We start from the raw sequence: 19,511 nt of genomic DNA, 5'->3' as shown, positions 1-19,511 counted from the left end.
CAGTAGCAGCAGCTGACCGTGGTACATCAGCAGCAGCAGCTGACCATGGTACATCAGCAGCAGCAGCTGACCGTGGTACATCAGCAGCAGCAGCTGACCGTGGTACATCAGCAGCAGCAGCTGACCGTGGTACATCAGCAGCAGCAGCTGACCGTGGTACATCAGCAGCAGCAGCTGACCATGGTACATCAGCAGCAGCAGCTGACTGTGGTGCAGCAGCAGCAGGTGACTGTGGTGCAGCAGCAGCAGCAGGTGACTGTGGTACAGCAGCAGCTGCAGCAGCTGACTGTGGCACAGCAACAGCAGCAGCTGACCGTGGTACAGCAGCAGCAGCTGACTGTGGTACAGCAACAGCAGCAGCTGACTGTGGTGCAGCAGCAGCAGGTGACTGTGGTGCAGCAGCAGCAGCAGCAGGTGACTGTGGTGCAGCAGCAGCAGCAGGTGACTGTGGTACAGCAGCAGCAGCAGCTGACTGTGGTACAGCAACAGCAGCAGCTGACCGTGGTACAGCAGCAGCAGCAGCAGCTGAACGTGGTATAGCAGCAGCAGCAGCTGACCGTGGTACGGAATTACAGTAGTATTTAATATGAATTATAAAAAAATCTAACTAATTTCTGTGAATTTTTATTATGAAATCACTACTGGTAATCTTATTAGGTGATAAGCATTGAGAAATGTGCGGAGTGCATAGAACGAAATACCAGTAAAAAAACGGGTAGGGGTTGAAATCGCTTGCTCAAATTCATTTTGTCTATGTACAGCCTTAAACTTTCTGGAAATCGTGTTAAGCTCACTAACTATTCAGAAAAATCACTTCTCCCTCGGTATTGTTCCCATCAATTCCTGTGAGCACTACTTTAGTACCCATTTAATTGTTCATATTAATGGTATTCTAAAATGGCTGAAATATTAAAAGGAGCATTTTCTAAATTAATGTTTAGATTAAAAATTATTAAAGATTTTGTGTTTTTTAATTTATAAAAATACCTGTGTATTTAAAAGTGAAATTGAGAAGTAATACAAACAGTAAATATTTTGTGTGAACTTCATGCATTGCAGAGTGCTCTACTTTTCTATTCACCGCTACGAACATGCCAGTTTTTGGCCCCACCTGCGGGAAAGTAACTACAACTACGTAGGTGAAGGAGCTGGCCGAGGCTTCAATTTCAATGTTCCCCTCAACAAGACTGGCATGAGGAATGAAGACTACTTAGCCATTTTCCATCAAATTCTTCTTCCTGTGGCATACGAGGTTAGGGTCAGATAATGTACAAGAATATTAATCAGCTAGTTTTTAATGAGCAATATCATTTTGATAGAATTGTATGCTAGGAAAATAATGAATTGATATAATTTGGAATCAAAATTGTGCAGGTTGAAAATCAATTAGAATAGTATGGCTTGGGAATGCACTTACCATTATAACCTGGGTGTCTGTGGAAAAATGGGTTCCCACTTCCAAAGAACCAGCCTAGTATAAAATTTTCAGTAACTCGTTAATGTCATAAGTGAGGGATGTATTGTACGCCTTTGGTCGTTTGCCATTGCATATACAATTTTTTTTTAAATAATGTGTTGTGAATATTTTTTTAATATTTATCTCTATTTCTGAAAAATGTTTCAAAATGTTTAAATGTTTAAAAGTGTTTAAATTTCTATTACCTATCTCCTCATTGTTAACTGTCATTAAGTAAAGCTTCTTTACTATGTAATATATGATAGAATTAATTTTTCTTTGCTTCATCCAATGTATTTTAATTGTCACATTATTTTTTGTTTAATCTCATTTTTCTCACCATAATAGTTTCATTAAAGAAATTTATTTTGATAAATGTATAGTGCAAAGCATACACAAAACATGTACACCTTGCATATACTAAATATTTATGTACGTACACACACACATGCAGGGTGATCCAAAAAGATAGAAAATCCCCAAAAAAGAAAATACTTTGATCATCATTCAACACTTTCACCTCACTCATACATAATCACTGTCTTTGCAAAGGCATTCAGATATGACATTTCAGAAGTTCCTCCAAACTGTCAATATCCCAGACCCCTTTAAAGTGCAGGCATTGTACTTCCCATTTCCAGGCCTCATGTCCGGCTAAATCTGTAATAACCAGTTTCCCTGAATCCCTTCACTAAATATTACCCTGCTTGCGCTCCAACAGCTCGTCAGGTCCCAAAAACCATTCATTTCCATTCACTCCTATGTAACACGCTCATACATGCTTGCTGGCAGTCCAAACCTCTCGCCCACAAAACCTCCTTTACCCCATCCCTTCAACCTTTACCAGGACGACCCCTACCCCTCCTTCCTACCCCAACAGATTTAAACGCTCTCCGAGTCATTCTACTTTGATCCATTCTCTCTAAATGACCAGACTACCTCAACAACCCCTCTTCAGCCCTCTGACTAATACTTTAAGTAATTCCACACCTCCTCCTAATTTCCACACTTCGAATTCTCTGCATAATATTTACACCACACTTTGCCCTTAGACAGGACATCTCCACTGCCTCCAGCCGCCTCCTCACTGCAGCATTTACAACCCAAGCTTCACACCCATATAAGAGTGTTGATACCACTATACTTTCATACATTCCTTTCTTTGCCTCCATAGATAACATTTTTTTTTTCTCACCACAGATACCTCAACGTACCACTCACCTTTTTTCCTTCATCAATTCTATGATTAACCTCATCCTTCATAAATCCATCTGCTGACACGTCAACTCCCAAATATCTGAAAATATTCACTTTTTCCATACTCCTCCTCCCCAATTTGATATCCAATTTTTCTTTGTCTAAATCATTTGATACCCTCATCACCTTATTCTTTTCTATACTCACTTTCAACTTTCTACGTTTACACACCCTCCCAAACTCATCCACTAACCTTTGCAATTTTTCTTTAGAATCTCCCATAAGCACAGTATCATCAGCAAAAAGTAACTGTGTCAATTCCCATTTTGTATTTGATTCCCCATAATTTAATCCCACCCCTCTCCCGAGCACCCTAGTATTTACTTCTTTTACAACCCCAATTATAAATATATTGAACAACCATGGTGACATTACATATCCCTGTCTAAGACCTACTTTTACCAGGAAGTAGTCTACCTCTCTTCTACACACCCTAACCTGAGCCTCACTATCCTCATAAAAACTCTTTACAGCATTTAGTAACTTACCACCTATTCCATATACTTGCAACATCTGCCACATTGCTCCTCTATCCACTCTATCATATGCCTTTTCTAAATCCATAAATGCAATAAAAACTTCCCTACCTTTATCTAAATACTGTTTGCATATATGCTGCAATGTAAACACTTGATCTACACATCCCCTACCCACTCTAGAACCTCCTAGCTCATTTGCAATCCTGCATTCTGTCTTACCTCTAATTCTTTCAATAATAACCCTGCCATGCACTTTTCCTGGTATTCTCATTATTATTTTATAGGTAGTAGGTTGGTAGACAGCAACCACCCAGGGAAGTACTACCGTCCTGCCAGATGACTGTGAAACAAAAACCTGTAACTGTTTTGCATGATGGTAGGATTGCTGGTTTCTTTTTCTGTCTCATAAACACGCTAAGATAACAGGGATATCTTGCTACTCCTACTTACACTTTGGTCACACTTCACAGACACGCACATGCATATATATATATACATACATCTAGGTTTTTCTCCTTTTTCTAAATAGCTCTTGTTCTTTTTTATTTCTTCTATTGTCCATGGGGAAGTGGAAAAGAATCTTTCCTCCGTAAGCCATGCGTGTCGTATGAGGCGACTAAAATGCCGGGAGCAATGGGCTAGTAACCCCTTCTCCTGTATACAATTACTAAAAAAGAGAAGAAGAAAAACTTTATAAAACTGGGTTGCTTAAATGTGCGTGGATGTAGTGCGGATGACAAGAAACAGATGATTGCTGATGTTATGAATGAAAAGAAGTTGGATGTCCTGGCCCTAAGCGAAACAAAGCTGAAGGGGGTAGGAGAGTTTCAGTGGGGGGAAATAAATGGGATTAAATCTGGAGTATCTGAGAGAGTTAGAGCAAAGGAAGGGGTAGCAGTAATGTTAAATGATCAGTTATGGAAGGAGAAAAGAGAATATGAATGTGTAAACTCAAGAATTATGTGGATTAAAGTAAAGGTTGGATGCGAGAAGTGGGTCATAATAAGCGTGTATGCACCTGGAGAAGAGAGGAATGCAGAGGAGAGAGAGAGATTTTGGGAGATGTTAAGTGAATGTATAGGAGCCTTTGAACCAAGTGAGAGAGTAATTGTGGTAGGGGACTTGAATGCTAAAGTAGGAGAAACTTTTAGAGAGGGTGTGGTAGGTAAGTTTGGGGTGCCAGGTGTAAATGATAATGGGAGCCCTTTGATTGAACTTTGTATAGAAAGGGGTTTAGTTATAGGTAATACATATTTTAAGAAAAAGAGGATAAATAAGTATACACGATATGATGTAGGGCGAAATGACAGTAGTTTGTTGGATTATGTATTGGTAGATAAAAGACTGTTGAGTAGACTTCAGGATGTACATGTTTATAGAGGGGCCACAGATATATCAGATCACTTTCTAGTTGTAGCTACACTGGGAGTAAAAGGTAGATGGGATACAAGGAGAATAGAAGCATCAGGGAAGAGAGAGGTGAAGGTTTATAAACTAAAAGAGGAGGCAGTTAGGGTAAGATATAAACAGCTATTGGAGGATAGATGGGCTAATGAGAGCATAGGCAATGGGGTCGAAGAGGTATGGGGTAGGTTTAAAAATGTAGTGTTAGAGTGTTCAGCAGAAGTTTGTGGTTACAGGAAAGTGGGTGCAGGAGGGAAGAGGAGCGATTGGTGGAATGATGATGTAAAGAGAGTAGTAAGGGAGAAAAAGTTAGCATATGAGAAGTTTTTACAAAGTAGAAGTGATGCAAGGAGGGAAGAGTATATGGAGAAAAAGAGAGAGGTTAAGAGAGTGGTGAAGCAATGTAAAAAGAGAGCAAATGAGAGAGTGGGTGAGATGTTATCAACAAATTTTGTTGAAAATAAGAAAAAGTTTTGGAGTGAGATTAACAAGTTAAGAAAGCCTAGAGAACAAATTGATTTGTCAGTTAAAAATAGGAGAGGAGAGTTATTAAATGGAGAGTTAGAGGTATTGGGAAGATGGAAGGAATATTTTGAGGAATTGTTAAATGTTGATGAAGATAGGGAAGCTGTGATTTCGTGTATAGGGCAAGGAGGAATAACATCTTGTAGGAGTGAGGAAGAGCCAGTTGTGAGTGTGGGGGAAGTTCGTGAGGCAGTAGGTAAAATGAAAGGGGGTAAGGCAGCCGGGATTGATGGGATAAAGATAGAAATGTTAAAAGCAGGTGGGGATATAGTTTTGGAGTGGTTGGTGCAATTATTTAATAAATGTATGGAAGAGGGTAAGGTACCTAGGGATTGGCAGAGAGCATGCATAGTTCCTTTGTATAAAGGCAAAGGGGATAAAAGAGAGTGCAAAAATTATAGGGGGATAAGTCTGTTGAGTGTACCTGGTAAAGTGTATGGTAGAGTTATAATTGAAAGAATTAAGAGTAAGACGGAGAATAGGATAGCAGATGAACAAGGAGGCTTTAGGAAAGGTAGGGGGTGTGTGGACCAGGTGTTTACAGTGAAACATATAAGTGAACAGTATTTAGATAAGGCTAAAGAGGTCTTTGTGGCATTTATGGATTTGGAAAAGGCGTATGACAGGGTGGATAGGGGGGCAATGTGGCAGATGTTGCAAGTGTATGGTGTAGGAGGTAGGTTACTGAAAGCAGTGAAGAGTTTTTACGAGGATAGTGAGGCTCAAGTTAGAGTATGTAGGAAAGAGGGAAATTTTTTCCCAGTAAAAGTAGGCCTTAGACAAGGATGTGTGATGTCACCGTGGTTGTTTAATATATTTATAGATGGGGTTGTAAGAGAAGTAAATGCGAGGGTCTTGGCAAGAGGCGTGGAGTTAAAAGATAAAGAATCACACACAAAGTGGGAGTTGTCACAGCTGCTCTTTGCTGATGACACTGTGCTCTTGGGAGATTCTGAAGAGAAGTTGCAGAGATTGGTGGATGAATTTGGTAGGGTGTGCAAAAGAAGAAAATTAAAGGTGAATACAGGAAAGAGTAAGGTTATGAGGATAACAAAAAGATTAGGTGATGAAAGATTGAATATCAGATTGGAGGGAGAGAGTATGGAGGAGGTGAACGTATTCAGATATTTGGGAGTGGACGTGTCAGCGGATGGGTCTATGAAAGATGAGGTGAATCATAGAATTGATGAGGGAAAAAGAGTGAGTGGTGCACTTAGGAGTCTGTGGAGACAAAGAACTTTGTCCTTGGAGGCAAAGAGGGGAATGTATGAGAGTATAGTTTTACCAACGCTCTTATATGGGTGTGAAGCGTGGGTGATGAATGTTGCAGCGAGGAGAAGGCTGGAGGCAGTGGAGATGTCATGTCTGAGGGCAATGTGTGGTGTGAATATAATGCAGAGAATTCGTAGTTTGGAAGTTAGGAGGAGGTGCGGGATTACCAAAACTGTTGTCCAGAGGGCTGAGGAAGGGTTGTTGAGGTGGTTCGGACATGTAGAGAGAATGGAGCGAAACAGAATGACTTCAAGAGTGTATCAGTCTGTAGTGGAAGGAAGGCGGGGTAGGGGTCGGCCTAGGAAGGGTTGGAGGGAGGGGGTAAAGGAGGTTTTGTGTGCGAGGGGCTTGGACTTCCAGCAGGCATGCGTGAGCGTGTTTGATAGGAGTGAATGGAGACAAATGGTTTTTAATACTTGACGTGCTGTTGGAGTGTGAGCAAAGTAACATTTATGAAGGGATTCAGGGAAACCGGCAGGCCGGACTTGAGTCCTGGAGATGGGAAGTACAGTGCCTGCACTCTGAAGGAGGGGTGTTAATGTTGCAGTTTAAAAACTGTAGTGTAAAGCACCCTTCTGGCAAGACAGTGATGGAGTGAATGATGGTGAAAGTTTTTCTTTTTCGGGCCACCCTGCCTTGGTGGGAATCGGCCGGTGTGATAATAAAAAAAAAAAAATAATTTTTACCATCTCTTTTGTCCCCCTTCCTTTCTATAAAGGGACTATACATGCTCTCTGCCAATCTCTAGGTACCTTCACTTCTTTCATACATTTATTAAACAAAAATACCAACCATTCCAACACTATATCCCCCCTTGCTTTTAACATTTCTCTCATGATCCCGTCAGTCCCAGCTGCTTTACCCCCTTTCATTAATGCCTCAGGCACCTCCCCCCTACTCACATCCTGCTCTTCTTCACTCCTACAAGAAGATATACCTCCCTGACCAGTGCATGAAATTACCGCCTCCCTTTCTTCGTCAACATTTAAAAGTTCCTCAAAATATTCTCGCCATCTACCCAATACTTCCATCTCCCCATATACTAACTCCGCTACTCTATTTTTAACTGACAAATCCATTCATTCCCTAGGCTTTCTTAACTTGTTTAACTCATTCTAAATTTTTTCTTATTTTAATTAAAATTTCTTGACAGTGCCTCTCCCACTCTATCATCCACTGTCCTTTTGCACTCTCACCACTCTCTTCACCTTTCTTTTACTCTCCATATACTCTATTCTTCTTATAACACTTCTGCTTTGTAAAAACATCTCATAAGCTACCTTTTTTTCTTTTATCACACCCTTTACTTCATCATTCCACCAATCAACTTCTTTCCTCCTGCACCTACCCTCCTATAGCCACAAAGCTCTGCCCTACATTCTAATACTGCATTTTTAAAACTATTCCAACCCTCTTAAACCCCCCCCCCCCCCTCACTACTCATACTTGCACCAGCCCACCTTTCTGCCAATAGTTGCTTATATCTCACCTGAACTTCCTCCTCCCTTAGTTTATACAATTTCACCACCCTCTTACTTGTTGTTGCCATTTTCCTCTTGTCCCATCTACCTTTTACGCTAAAACTAAATAATGATCCGATATGTCAGTTGCCCCTCTATAAACGTGTTCATCCTGGAGCCTACCCATCAACATTTTATCCACCAATACTTAATCTAACAAACTACTTTCATTACATGCTATATCATACCTTGTATATTTATTTATTCACTTCTTCATAAAATATGTATTACTTATTACCTAACCTCTTTCAACACATAGCTCAATTAAAGGCCCCCCCATTTTCATTTACCCCTGGCACCCCAAATTTACCTACTACTCCCTCCACAATATTTTTACCCACTTTAGTACTGAAATCCCCAACCACAAGTACTCTCACACTTGGTTCAAAATTCCCCACACATTCACTCAACATTTCCCAAAATCTCTCTCTCTCCTCTACACTTCTATCTTCTCAGGTGCATATACGCTTACTATAACCCACTTTTCACATCCAACCTTTATTTTACTTCACATAATCCTTGAATTAATATGTTTATAGTCCCTCTTTTCCTGCCATAGCTTATCCTTCGACATTATTGCTACTTCTTTAGCTCTGACTCTATTTGAAACCCCTGACCTAATCTCATTTATTTCTCTCCACTGAAACTCTCCCACCCCCTTCAACTTTGTTTCACTTAAAGCCAGGACATCCAGCTTTTTCTCATCCATAACATCCACAATCATCTCTTTCTCATCATTCGCACAACATCCACGAACATTCAGAGATCCCACTTGGACAAATTTCTTCTTATTCCTTTTAGTAATTATTACAGGAAAAGGGGTTACTAGCCCATTGTTCCCTTCATTTTAGTTGACTTTTACAACACACTTGGCTTACAGAGGAAAGATTCTCATTCCACTTCCCCATGGATTACCTTTCATACATTTATTAAACAAAAATACCAACCACTCCAACACAATAACCCCCCCCCCCCTGCTTTTAACGTTTCTGTCATGATCCCTTCAGTTCCAGCTTCTTTACCCCCTTTCATTCTATGTGATGCCTCATGCACCGCCCCCACACTCACATCCTGCTCTTCTTCACTCCTAAAAGATGTTATACCTCCCTGGCCAGTGCATGAAATTACCGCCTCCCTTTCTTCGACATTTAAAAGTTCCTCAATATAATCCTGCCATCTGCCAATTACTGCCAGTTCCCCATCAACTAACTCCCCTTCTCTGTTTTTAATGGACAAATCCAGTCATTCCCTAGGCTTTCTTAACTTGTTTATCTCACTTGAAGTTTTTTTCTTATTTTCAGCAAAATTTCTTAATAGTGCATTTCCCACTCTTATCATCTGCTTTTCTTTTGCACTCTCTCACTACTGTCTTCACCTTTCTTTTACTCTGCATATACTCAGCTCTTCTTATAGCACTTCTGCTTTGTAAAAACCTCTCATAAGCTACCTTTTACTCTTTTATCACACCCTTTACTTTATTATTCCACTAATCACTCCTCTTTCCTCCTGCACTCATCCTCCTATAGCCACAAACTTCTGCCCCACATTCCAATACTGCATTTTTAAAACTATCCCAACCCTCTTCAACCCCCCCCCCTACTACTCATACTTGCGTTTGCCCACCTTTCTGCCAATAGTTGCTTATATCTCACCCTAACTTCCTCCTTCCTTAGCTTATACACTTTCACCTCTCTCTTACTTGCTGTTGCTATTTTCCTTATGTCTCATCTACCTCTTACTCTAACTGTAGCTACAACTAAATAATGATCCAATATATCCGTTGCTCCTCTATAAACATGTACATCCTGGAGGTTTTGTGTGCGAGGGGCTTGGACTTCAAGCGGGCATGTGTGAGCGTGTTTGATAGGTGTGAATGGAGACAAATGGTTTTTAATACTTGAAGTGCTATTGGTGTGTGAGCAAAGTAACATTTATGAAGGGATTCAGGGAAACCGGCAGGCCGGACTTGAGTCCTGGAGATGGGAAGTACAGTGCCTGCACTCTGAAGGAGGGGTGTTAATGTTGCAGTTTAAAAACTAATGTAAAGCACCCTTCTGGCAAGACAGTGATGGAGTGAATGATGGTGAAAGTTTTTCTTTTTCGGGCCACCCTGCCTTGGTGGGAATTGGCCAGTGTGCTAATAAAAAAAAAAATAACATAATCTAACAAACTACTTTCATTACGTGCTACATCATACCTTGTATATTTATTTATCCTCCTTTTTCGTAAAATATGTATTACTTATTTCCAAACCTCTTTCTACACATAGTTCAATTAAAGGCTCCCCATTTTCATTTACCCCTGGCACCCCAAATTTACCTACTACTCCCTCCACAGTATTTTTACCCACTTTAGGATTGAGATCCCCAACCAAAAGTACTCTCTCACTTGGTTCAAAACTCCCCACTCACTCACTGAACATCTCCCAAAATGTCTCTCTCTGATCTACACTTATCTCTTCTCCAGGTGCATAAACACTTACTATAATTTACTTTTCACATCCAACCCTTATTTTATGCCATATAATCCTTGAATTTATACATTTATATTCCCTCCTTTCCTGCCATAACTTATCCTTCAATGTTATTGCTACTCCTTTAGCTCTAACTTTATTTGAAACCCCTGACCTAATCCCATTTATTTCTCTCCACTGAAACTCTCCTACACCCTTCAGCTTTGTTTCACCTGAAGTCAGGACATCCAGCTTCACATTCATAACATCCACAATCATCTCTTTCTTATCATTTGCACAACATCCACGCACATTCAAACATCCCACTCTGACGGTTGTCTTCTTTTGTCTTTTTAGTAAGCTATGCAAGTAAAGAGGTTACTAGCTCATTGTTCCCAGCATTTTAGTCGACCTTTACAACACACATGGCCTACGGAGGAAAGATTCTCATTCTGCTTCCACATGGATATGATAGGAAAAGCACTATGAACAAGAACTATTAAGATAAAAATCAAAGAAAACTCAGATAAGTGTGTATACATAAACATGTACATGTATGTGCAGTGTGACCTAAGTGTAAGTAGAAATAGCAAGACGTACCTGAAATCATGCATGTTTACGAGACAGAAAAAAGACACCAGCAATCCTACCATCATGTAAAAGAAATACAGGCTTCCTTTTACACTCACTTCGTAGGACTGTAGGACCTCCCCAAATGGTTGCTGTCTACCAACCTACTACCTATATGTATATACAGTGGACCCCCGGTTAACGATATTTTTTTTCATTCCAGAAGTATGTTCAGGTGCCAGTACTGACCGAATTTGTTCCCATAAGGAATATTGTGAAGTAGATTAGTCCATTTCAGACCCCCAAACATACACGTACAAACGCACTTACATAAATACACTTACATAATTGGTCACATTGGGAGGTGATCGTTAAGCGGGGGTCCACTGTATATATTTTTTTTTTTTTTTTTTTTTTTTTAACAAGTTGGCCGTCTCCCATCGAGGCAGGGTGACCCAAAAAGAAAGAAAATACTTTCATCATCATTCAACACTTTCACCTCACTCACACATAATCACTGTTTTTGCAGACAGATACATATAGATATATCTGTCTTTCGGGTGCAAGGGGCTAGTAACCCCCTTCTCCTCTATATATTACTATTTTTTTTTTTTTTTTTTTTGTTTTTTTTTTTTTTTTTTTTTTTTTTTTTTTTTTTTTTTTTTTTTTTTTTTTTTTTTTTTTTTTTTTGGTCACCCTGGCTTGGTGGGATATGGCCGGTTTGATGAAAAAATAAAATGTCTCTATCTCTCTTTCTCTATCTTTATCTCTAATATTATTTTAATCTTTTTTTTTCTTTTTATTAGAGTGAGACTGCATTGCTAGTACTTGTCTTTTCAGTTCAATCCTGAGCTCATCATTGTTTCGGCAGGGTATGATTCTGCAATTGGATGTTTTGAGGTTAGAACTTTGATAAATGTATATGTGCCAACTTGTGGATGATACAGACAAGAGTAGCAGAGGGAAATTTTATGCAGACAATTTTGCCTGCACAGCAGTTTTTGTCAACTTGAAAACAACCTGTGTAGGCAAAAAAAATTGTCTGAATAAGGTTTACAGTTACTGATTTTGTCTTTATTATCTACAACTTGTCGGTATTCCCATTCCATCTACTTCTACATGCACTGATGTCTCTGTTCTCCATCTCTACCTCGGTACATTGATTGATGCCAAGACTCGCTCATCAACTTGCAATTTATTACTGTATCTAACTTTGATCTGGCTATTACTTTGGATGGAAGTTAATCAGACCGAGAGATAGGTAGATAGATAGAACTCGTTCTGTGAACTCCATACAAGGCTTTAGACTTCTTTGGGGAAGAATATAAAATGCATAATAAACTTAAATATAGGCTGCAAATGTATGGTTGCACTTCATCGGTAAATTTTCATTTATTTTGAAAGAATGTGTTTGGGTTTTCAGGTAGTTGATGAGTAAGACACATGTGTAACAATTGGGTATCTTTATTGTTGAAAACATTTCCCTTATTCAGTAGGCTTCTTCAGTCAAATACAGAGATGGCAGCAGAAACAGTAGAGATAAAATGACAGTGTAATCAGTCCATCACCCTGGAAGACATACTTTTTAGGTGGTCAGTCCCTCAGCCTGGAAAAGAATTTAGCTCCATAGAGCTGAACTCTGAGAGACTGACCACCTCAAAACTGTCTTCAGGGTGATGGACTAATTACATCATCTTTTCATCTCTACTGCTTATGCTACCTCATCTGTATTTTACTGAAGAAGTCTAATGTGTAGGTGAAGCATTTCAACAGTAAAAATACCCAATTGTTGCACTTGTATATTTTATACCATTTTCAACTAACCTGTTAGATACAGTGGAACCCCAAGTTTTGGCCGTAATCTGTTGCAAGACCTAGGCCTAAACTCGAAACGGCCAAAAGTCGAAGCAATATTTCCCATAAGAAATAATGTAAATTCAATTAATCCATTCCAGACCCACAAAAATGTTCACAAAAAAAAATTTTTTTTAAAGAATATAGTTTTACATACAACACAGATAAATACATCTTTCTTTTCTTTTAACAAGTCTGCCGTCTCCTACCGAGGCAGGGTGACCCAAAGAGAAAGAAAATACCCAAAAAGAAAATACTTTCATCATCATTCAACACTTTCATCTCACTCACACATAATCACTGTTTTTGCAGAGGTGCCCAGAATACAACAGTATAGATAAATACATATAGTACTTAAATTAGTAATAAAATATATAAATTAAAATTTAAATAAACATTTAAAATAACATATACTTCCCTTTATTGAAGAGACTTGCTGGCATCTGGAAGATAGGGAGGAGGAGGAGAGGGAGTTGGGGTTATTGTTTGGAAGGGGAATCCCCTTCCATAAGGACTTTAGGTAACAAGTCCCTCTCTGGGGTTACTTCCCTTCTTTGTCTTTTAATGCCACTAGGACCAGCTTGAGAGTCAGTGGACCCCTGCCGCACAAAATAACTGTCAAGAGTGCTCTGTTTCTGGCGTCTTTAAGATTTACCTAAAATGGGACATAGTTCTGTTACTGAACTTGTTGCAGAGATGGCTTGTTTCAGTTTGCTCAGGGTGGTAGTTCTCGACAAAACTTTGCACATCATTCCACTTTGCACAGATCTCCTTAATCATTGAAGAAGGCACCTCCTTCACTCCCTCTTCCTCCTCCTCTGAAGCAAGTTCCTCAGCTATGGCCTCTTGCTGTTCCAGTTGAAGCTCTTTCAATTCATCAGTGGTTAGCTCTTCCCTGTAGTCCTCCTCCAACTCTTCCACATCCTTGCCACCCACATCCAACCCCATGGACTTGCCCAATGCCACAATACCTTCCACAACAGGCAGGGTCAGGGTCAGCCTCAAACCCTTCAAAATCCCTCTGGACTACACATTGTGGCAACAATTGTCTCCAAGCAGAGTTCAAAGTCCTGGAAGTCACTCCCTCCCAAGCCTTACCTATAATGCTTATGCAGTGGAGGATACTGAAATGATTCCTCCAGAACTCTCTTAGGGTCAACTGAGTGTCTGAGGTCACTTCAAAGCACCTTTCAAACACTGCTTTGGTGTAGAGTTTTTTGAAGTTAGAAATGACCTGCTGGTTCATGGACTGGAGGAGAGGAGTGGTGTTAAGAGGCAAGAACTTCACTGTTATAAAACTGAAGTCCCTAGACAATAGGTCTTCCAAGTTTGGAGGATGAGCAGAAGCATTGTCCATTACCAGGAGGCACTTGAGTGGCAAATTATTTTCCAGGAGGTATTTTTTTCACACTGGGGCCAAACACTTCATGGACCCACTCTTTGAAAAATTGCCTTGTGACCCATGCCTTATTATTTGCTTTCCACAAGACACACAACTTATTCTTGATGACATTGTTTTTCTTGAACACTTTGGAATTTTCTGAGTGATACACCAGTAAAGACTTCACTTTAAAATCCCCACTAGCGTTAGCTCAGAACAAAAGAGTTAGCCTGTCTTTCATAGGCTTGTGTCCTGGCAGTGCCTTTTCCTCCTGAGTAATGTAGGTCTTCTTTGGCATTTTCTTCCAAAACAGGCTTGTTTCATCACAGTTGAAAACTTTTTAGGGTTTGAATTTTTCAGTCTCTACGTACCCCTTAAATTCATGCACAAATTTTACAGCCGCCTGTTTGTCTGAAGTTGCTGCCTCGCCATGCCTTACAACACTATGTATGCCACCACGCTTCTTAAATCTGTCAAACCAGCCTCTGCTGGCCTTAAATTCACCAAAATCAGCACTGGTTTCAAGTATTTTCTTTATAAGATCGGCATGCAACTGCCTTCCCTTCTTGCAAATGATTGACTCCGAAACACTATCACCCTTCATTTGTTTATTGTTGATCCACACCACCAGCAACTTCTCAACCTTTTCCACTGTTTGTGATCTATTTTTGATTTACATTTCAACATCTTTTGCAGCATCAGCTTCCTTGAGTTCTTTTCTCTTCACCAGGATAGCAGTGATAGTTGATTTGTTTTTGCCTTACATCCTGGCAAGCTCCCCCACATGAACACCACTCTCATATTTTTCTACTACATATCTCCTTCACTTCTGTGGTGTTCCTCACTTTCTTCACCACAAGGCTGCCACTAGGAAGTTTCTTTGGGCCCATGGTGGCTTATTTCATTCACAATCAATAATCAAGCACTAAACACAAGGAATTTATTGTGAAGTGGTTGGATGAGCACGCAAGGATAAACGTTAGACTGGCTCACGACGACTGCACGGGGAGGTGCGCAAGCACAGATAGGTCTGGTACGCCGGCCAAAACATGGGGCAATTGCCGAAACTCGGGACAAAATTTAGCCAAAAAAAAGCGGTTGAAACTCGAAGCGGCCAGTACTCAGGGCGGCCGAAACTCGGGGTTCCACTGTAGTTGTTTGCAGCCTCTAACTTGACTGGGAATCAATGTTCACTCACAGATGTCTAGATACTACCTTGGCATGTTGATGACTTTAAAAACTAAATGTTTAATTTTGGATCTCTTGTATCATATACATGTATGGACGTACTAGATTTTTTCATTAAATCTTGGCATATGTACCGAGGTGCTGTGAGGCATGTTACTCAAGTAATGGATATGGTTATATTTGTTCATTTCTAGTTTGCACCAGAGATGGTCTTGATCTCAGCTGGCTTTGATTCCTCACTAGGTGATAGTAAGGTAAGTTTAAGCAAGTGGGTAATAAATAAGTACATCTTTTAACAAGGGTACCAATGTTATAACTTCAGGACTAACTCAAAAGCACTGATGCTGTTACACTTTACTATATTGTCTGCATTATTGTAGCCTACTATTAGTTTCCTTTTTATATTGTGAATGTGAATTATTACTCCACTATACTATTTTTTTTTTCCCATAAATTTAGGTTAGGTTCATAAATACAGGCAAACATTGCTAAATAAAATGCTTTGAAAAGATCTTGCAATAGTTACAATACCTGATATGGAAATATAGTTGGTAATGAATGTCTACAACAGTAGTACTTTGAATTTGAGATCTGCCAGTGTTTCTAATCTGTTGTCATTTACTGTTCAGTAGAATAACTTGCACATAGCAATCTATTTTTCATTATTATATCCTTGCATGACCTTGCACACTGCTGCATGGTTGCTGTCTTCACAACTGTCTCATCTCTGAGAAATAAATCCAAAAATTAACTAATTTTTATTTTGTTTCCCCTCCCATATAGGCTCTTCTGTGCTCTAGTGTAGCCACTCAGTTTACTATGTATGTAGCACATACACTGGGATTTAAATGTGAAAGTTATACAGTTACTACATTTATAGTTTATATGATATTTGTTTATATGTAGTGCTTGCCAACTATTTTGAAACTTTTTGTCCTATTTTTCTATTAATCTTATGCTTTTGTTATGGTAGGGAGAAATGGAAGTGTCACCAGGCTTCTATGGCCACCTCACCTCAAGTTTAATGACACTAGCCCAGGGAAGAGTGGCTATAGTTTTTGAGGTAGGATGTACATAACATGCCTGTTGCATATGAGAATCTTTAAACAAAGTGCAAAGTAAATGATTCAAACAAAATGTAATAATGGTGGTATATGCAGAATGAAAGACAAATAAATTAATACAATCCATTACCTCTCTAGACATTTTCTGTTTTAATAAATGCTGTATGTGTTTATCTGTGACTATATAATCTAGAAAAAAAAATTGAACTCACAGGGAGGCTACTGTCTGGACTCCTTAGCAGAGGGTGCAGCAATGACACTGAGTATACTGCTTGGAGATTCTTGCCCTGTACTGCTGGATCCCATCAAGGAACCATCACTCAGGTACTTGAAACACACTTGCCTCTAGTAGTGCTGTACTTGTTAATTTTTGAAAATCCGTTTGAAACTAAAGTACTTTATTTTTTTTTTCCAACAAGTCGGTCGTCTTCCACCGAGGCAGGGTGACCCAAAAAGAAAATACTGTACTTTCATCATCATTCATCACTTTCGCCTCACTCACTGTCTTGGCAGAGGCGCTCAGATACGACAGTTTAGAAATCCCTGCAAACTGTCAATTTCCCAGATTCCTCCTTTAAAGTGCAGGCATTGTATTTCCCATTTCCAGGACTCAAGTCTGGCTAAATCTATAATAACCGGTTTCCCTGAATCCCTTCACTAAATATTACCCTGCTTGCCAAGTCCCAAAAACCATTCGTCTCTATTTACTCCTATCTAACATGCTCACACACACTTGCTGGAAGTCCAAGCCCCTCGCCCACAAAACCTCCTTTACCCCCTCCATCCAACATTTTCGAGGACAACCCTTACATCTCCTTCCTTTCCCTACAGATTTATACACTCTCCATGTCATTCTACTTTGATCCATTCTCTAAATGACCAAACCACCTCAACAACCCTCTGACTAATACTTTTAGTAACTCATCACCTCCTCCTAATTTCCACACTCTGAATTCTCTGCATATTATTTACACCACATATTGCATTTAGGACATCTCCACTCCCTCCACCCACCTTGCTGCAGCATTTACAACCCAAGCTTCACACCCATAAAAGAGTGTTGGTACCACTATACCTTCATACATTCCCTTCTTTGCCTCCATAGATAACATTTTTTGTCTCAGATACCTCAATGCACTACTCACCTTTTTTCCTTCATCACTTCTATGGTTAATCTCATCCTTCATATACTCCCAAATATCTGAAAACATTCACTTCTTCCATACTCCCTCTCTCTCCAATGTGATATCCAATTTTTCTTTATCTAAATCATTTGATACCCTCATCACCTTACTCTTATCTATGTTCACCTTCAACTTTCTACCTTTACACACCCTCCCAAACTCATCCACTAACTAAATAACAAAAAGGCACAATACCGTGACTGGAACGATACACAAATAACCCGCACATAAAAGACAGAAGCTTACGACGACGTTTCGGTCCGACTTGGACCATTGACAAAGTCACACAGTGTGACTTTGTCAATGGTCCAAGTCGGACCGAAACGTCGTCGTAAGCTTCTGTCTTTTATGTGCGGGTTATTTGTGTATCATCCACTAACCTTTGCAACTTTTCTTTAGAATCTTCCATAAGCACAGTATCATCAGCAAAAAGTAACTGTGTCACCTCCCATTTTGTAAAGTACTTTATATTCTATTAAGACAATTTATGGATTTGCTGCCCATGAGTGAAATGGATCCTAGGCAGTAGGTTGGTAGACAGCAACCACCCAGGGAGGTACTACTGTCCTGCCAAGTGAGTGTAAAACAAAAACCTGTAATTGTTTTACATGATGGTAGGATTGCTAGTGTATTTTTTTTTCTGTCTCATAAACATGCACGATTTCAGGTACGTCTTGCTACTTCTACTTACACTTAGGTCACACTATGCATGCATGTACAAGTATATATATACACACCCCTCTGGGCTTTCTTTTATTTTCTTACTAGTTTTCCCTTTCTCTCCATGAGGAAGTGGAACAGAATTCTTCTCCATAAGCCATTCGTGTTGTAAGAGTTGACTAAAATACCGGGAGCAAGGGGCTAGTAAGCACTTCTCCTGTATACATTATTAAAGTTAAAAAGAGAAACTCATTTTTGTGCATGGAAAAGCCCATAGTTATGCATAACATTTCAGGCAGTTTACTTATATTTACCCGCCTTAAACTTTTTTTTTTTCAACAAGTCGGCCATCTCTCACCGAGGCAGGGTGACCCAAAAAGAAAGAAAATCCTCATAAAGAAAATACTTTCATCATCATTCAACACTTTCACCTCACTCATACATAATCACTGTTTTTGCAGAGGCTCCCAGATACAACAGTTTTGAAGCATATATAAAGATATATAACATATCCCTCCAAACTGCCAATATCCCAAACCCCTTCTTTAAAGTACAGGCATTGTACTTCCCATTTCCAGGACTCAAGTCTGGCTATATAAAAATAACTGGTTTCCCTGAATCCCTTCACTAAATATTACCCTGCTTACACTCCAACAGCTTGTCAGGTCCCAAAACCCATTCGTCTCAATTCACTCCTATCTAACACGCTCATGCACGCTTGCTGGAAGTCCAAGCCCCTCACCCACAGAACCTCTTTTACCCCCTCCCTTGAACGTTTTCAAGGACGAACCCTACCCCACCTTCCTTCCCCTGCAGATTTATACACTCTCCATGTCAATCTACTTTGATCCATTCTCTCAACAACCCCTCTTCAGCTCTCTGACTAATACTTTTATTAACTTCACACCTCCTAATTTCCACACCGAATTTTCTGCATAATATTTACAACACACATTGCCCTTAGACAGGACATCTCCACTGCCTCCTCACTTCAGCATTTACAACTCAAGCTTCACACCCATATAAGAGTGTTGGTACCACTATACTTTCATACATTCCCTTCTTTGTCTCCATTGATAATGTTTTTTGTCTCCAGGTATACCTCAATGCACCACTCACCTTTTTTTCCTCATCAGTTCTATGGTTAACCTCATCCTTCATACACAATACACAAATAACCTGCACATAGAAGAGGGGAGCTTACGACAACATTTCGGTCCGACTTGGACCATTTACAAAGTCACA

The 19,511-nt window shown here is 39.7% G+C and overlaps 1 protein-coding gene across 1 annotated transcript in view; it reads left to right on the top strand.

The window, feature by feature from the left end:
• Nucleotides 1-19,511, top strand: part of HDAC6 (histone deacetylase 6) — a 151,873-nt gene that overhangs the window by 58,379 nt on the left and 73,983 nt on the right. The window contains exons 8-12 of the mRNA XM_070086084.1: nt 1,060-1,252; nt 11,776-11,835; nt 15,553-15,612; nt 16,332-16,421; nt 16,637-16,746. Of these exons, the coding sequence (XP_069942185.1) occupies nt 1,060-1,252; nt 11,776-11,835; nt 15,553-15,612; nt 16,332-16,421; nt 16,637-16,746 (513 nt within the window). The remainder of the gene's footprint in view (nt 1-1,059; nt 1,253-11,775; nt 11,836-15,552; nt 15,613-16,331; nt 16,422-16,636; nt 16,747-19,511) is intronic.

The sequence above is a fragment of the Cherax quadricarinatus genome, chromosome 18 (assembly GCF_038502225.1).
Source record: "Cherax quadricarinatus isolate ZL_2023a chromosome 18, ASM3850222v1, whole genome shotgun sequence".
Taxonomy (NCBI): domain Eukaryota; kingdom Metazoa; phylum Arthropoda; class Malacostraca; order Decapoda; family Parastacidae; genus Cherax; species Cherax quadricarinatus.
The sequence above is the reverse complement of the archived record's forward strand: the minus strand, read 5'-3'. Positions and strand labels throughout refer to the sequence as shown.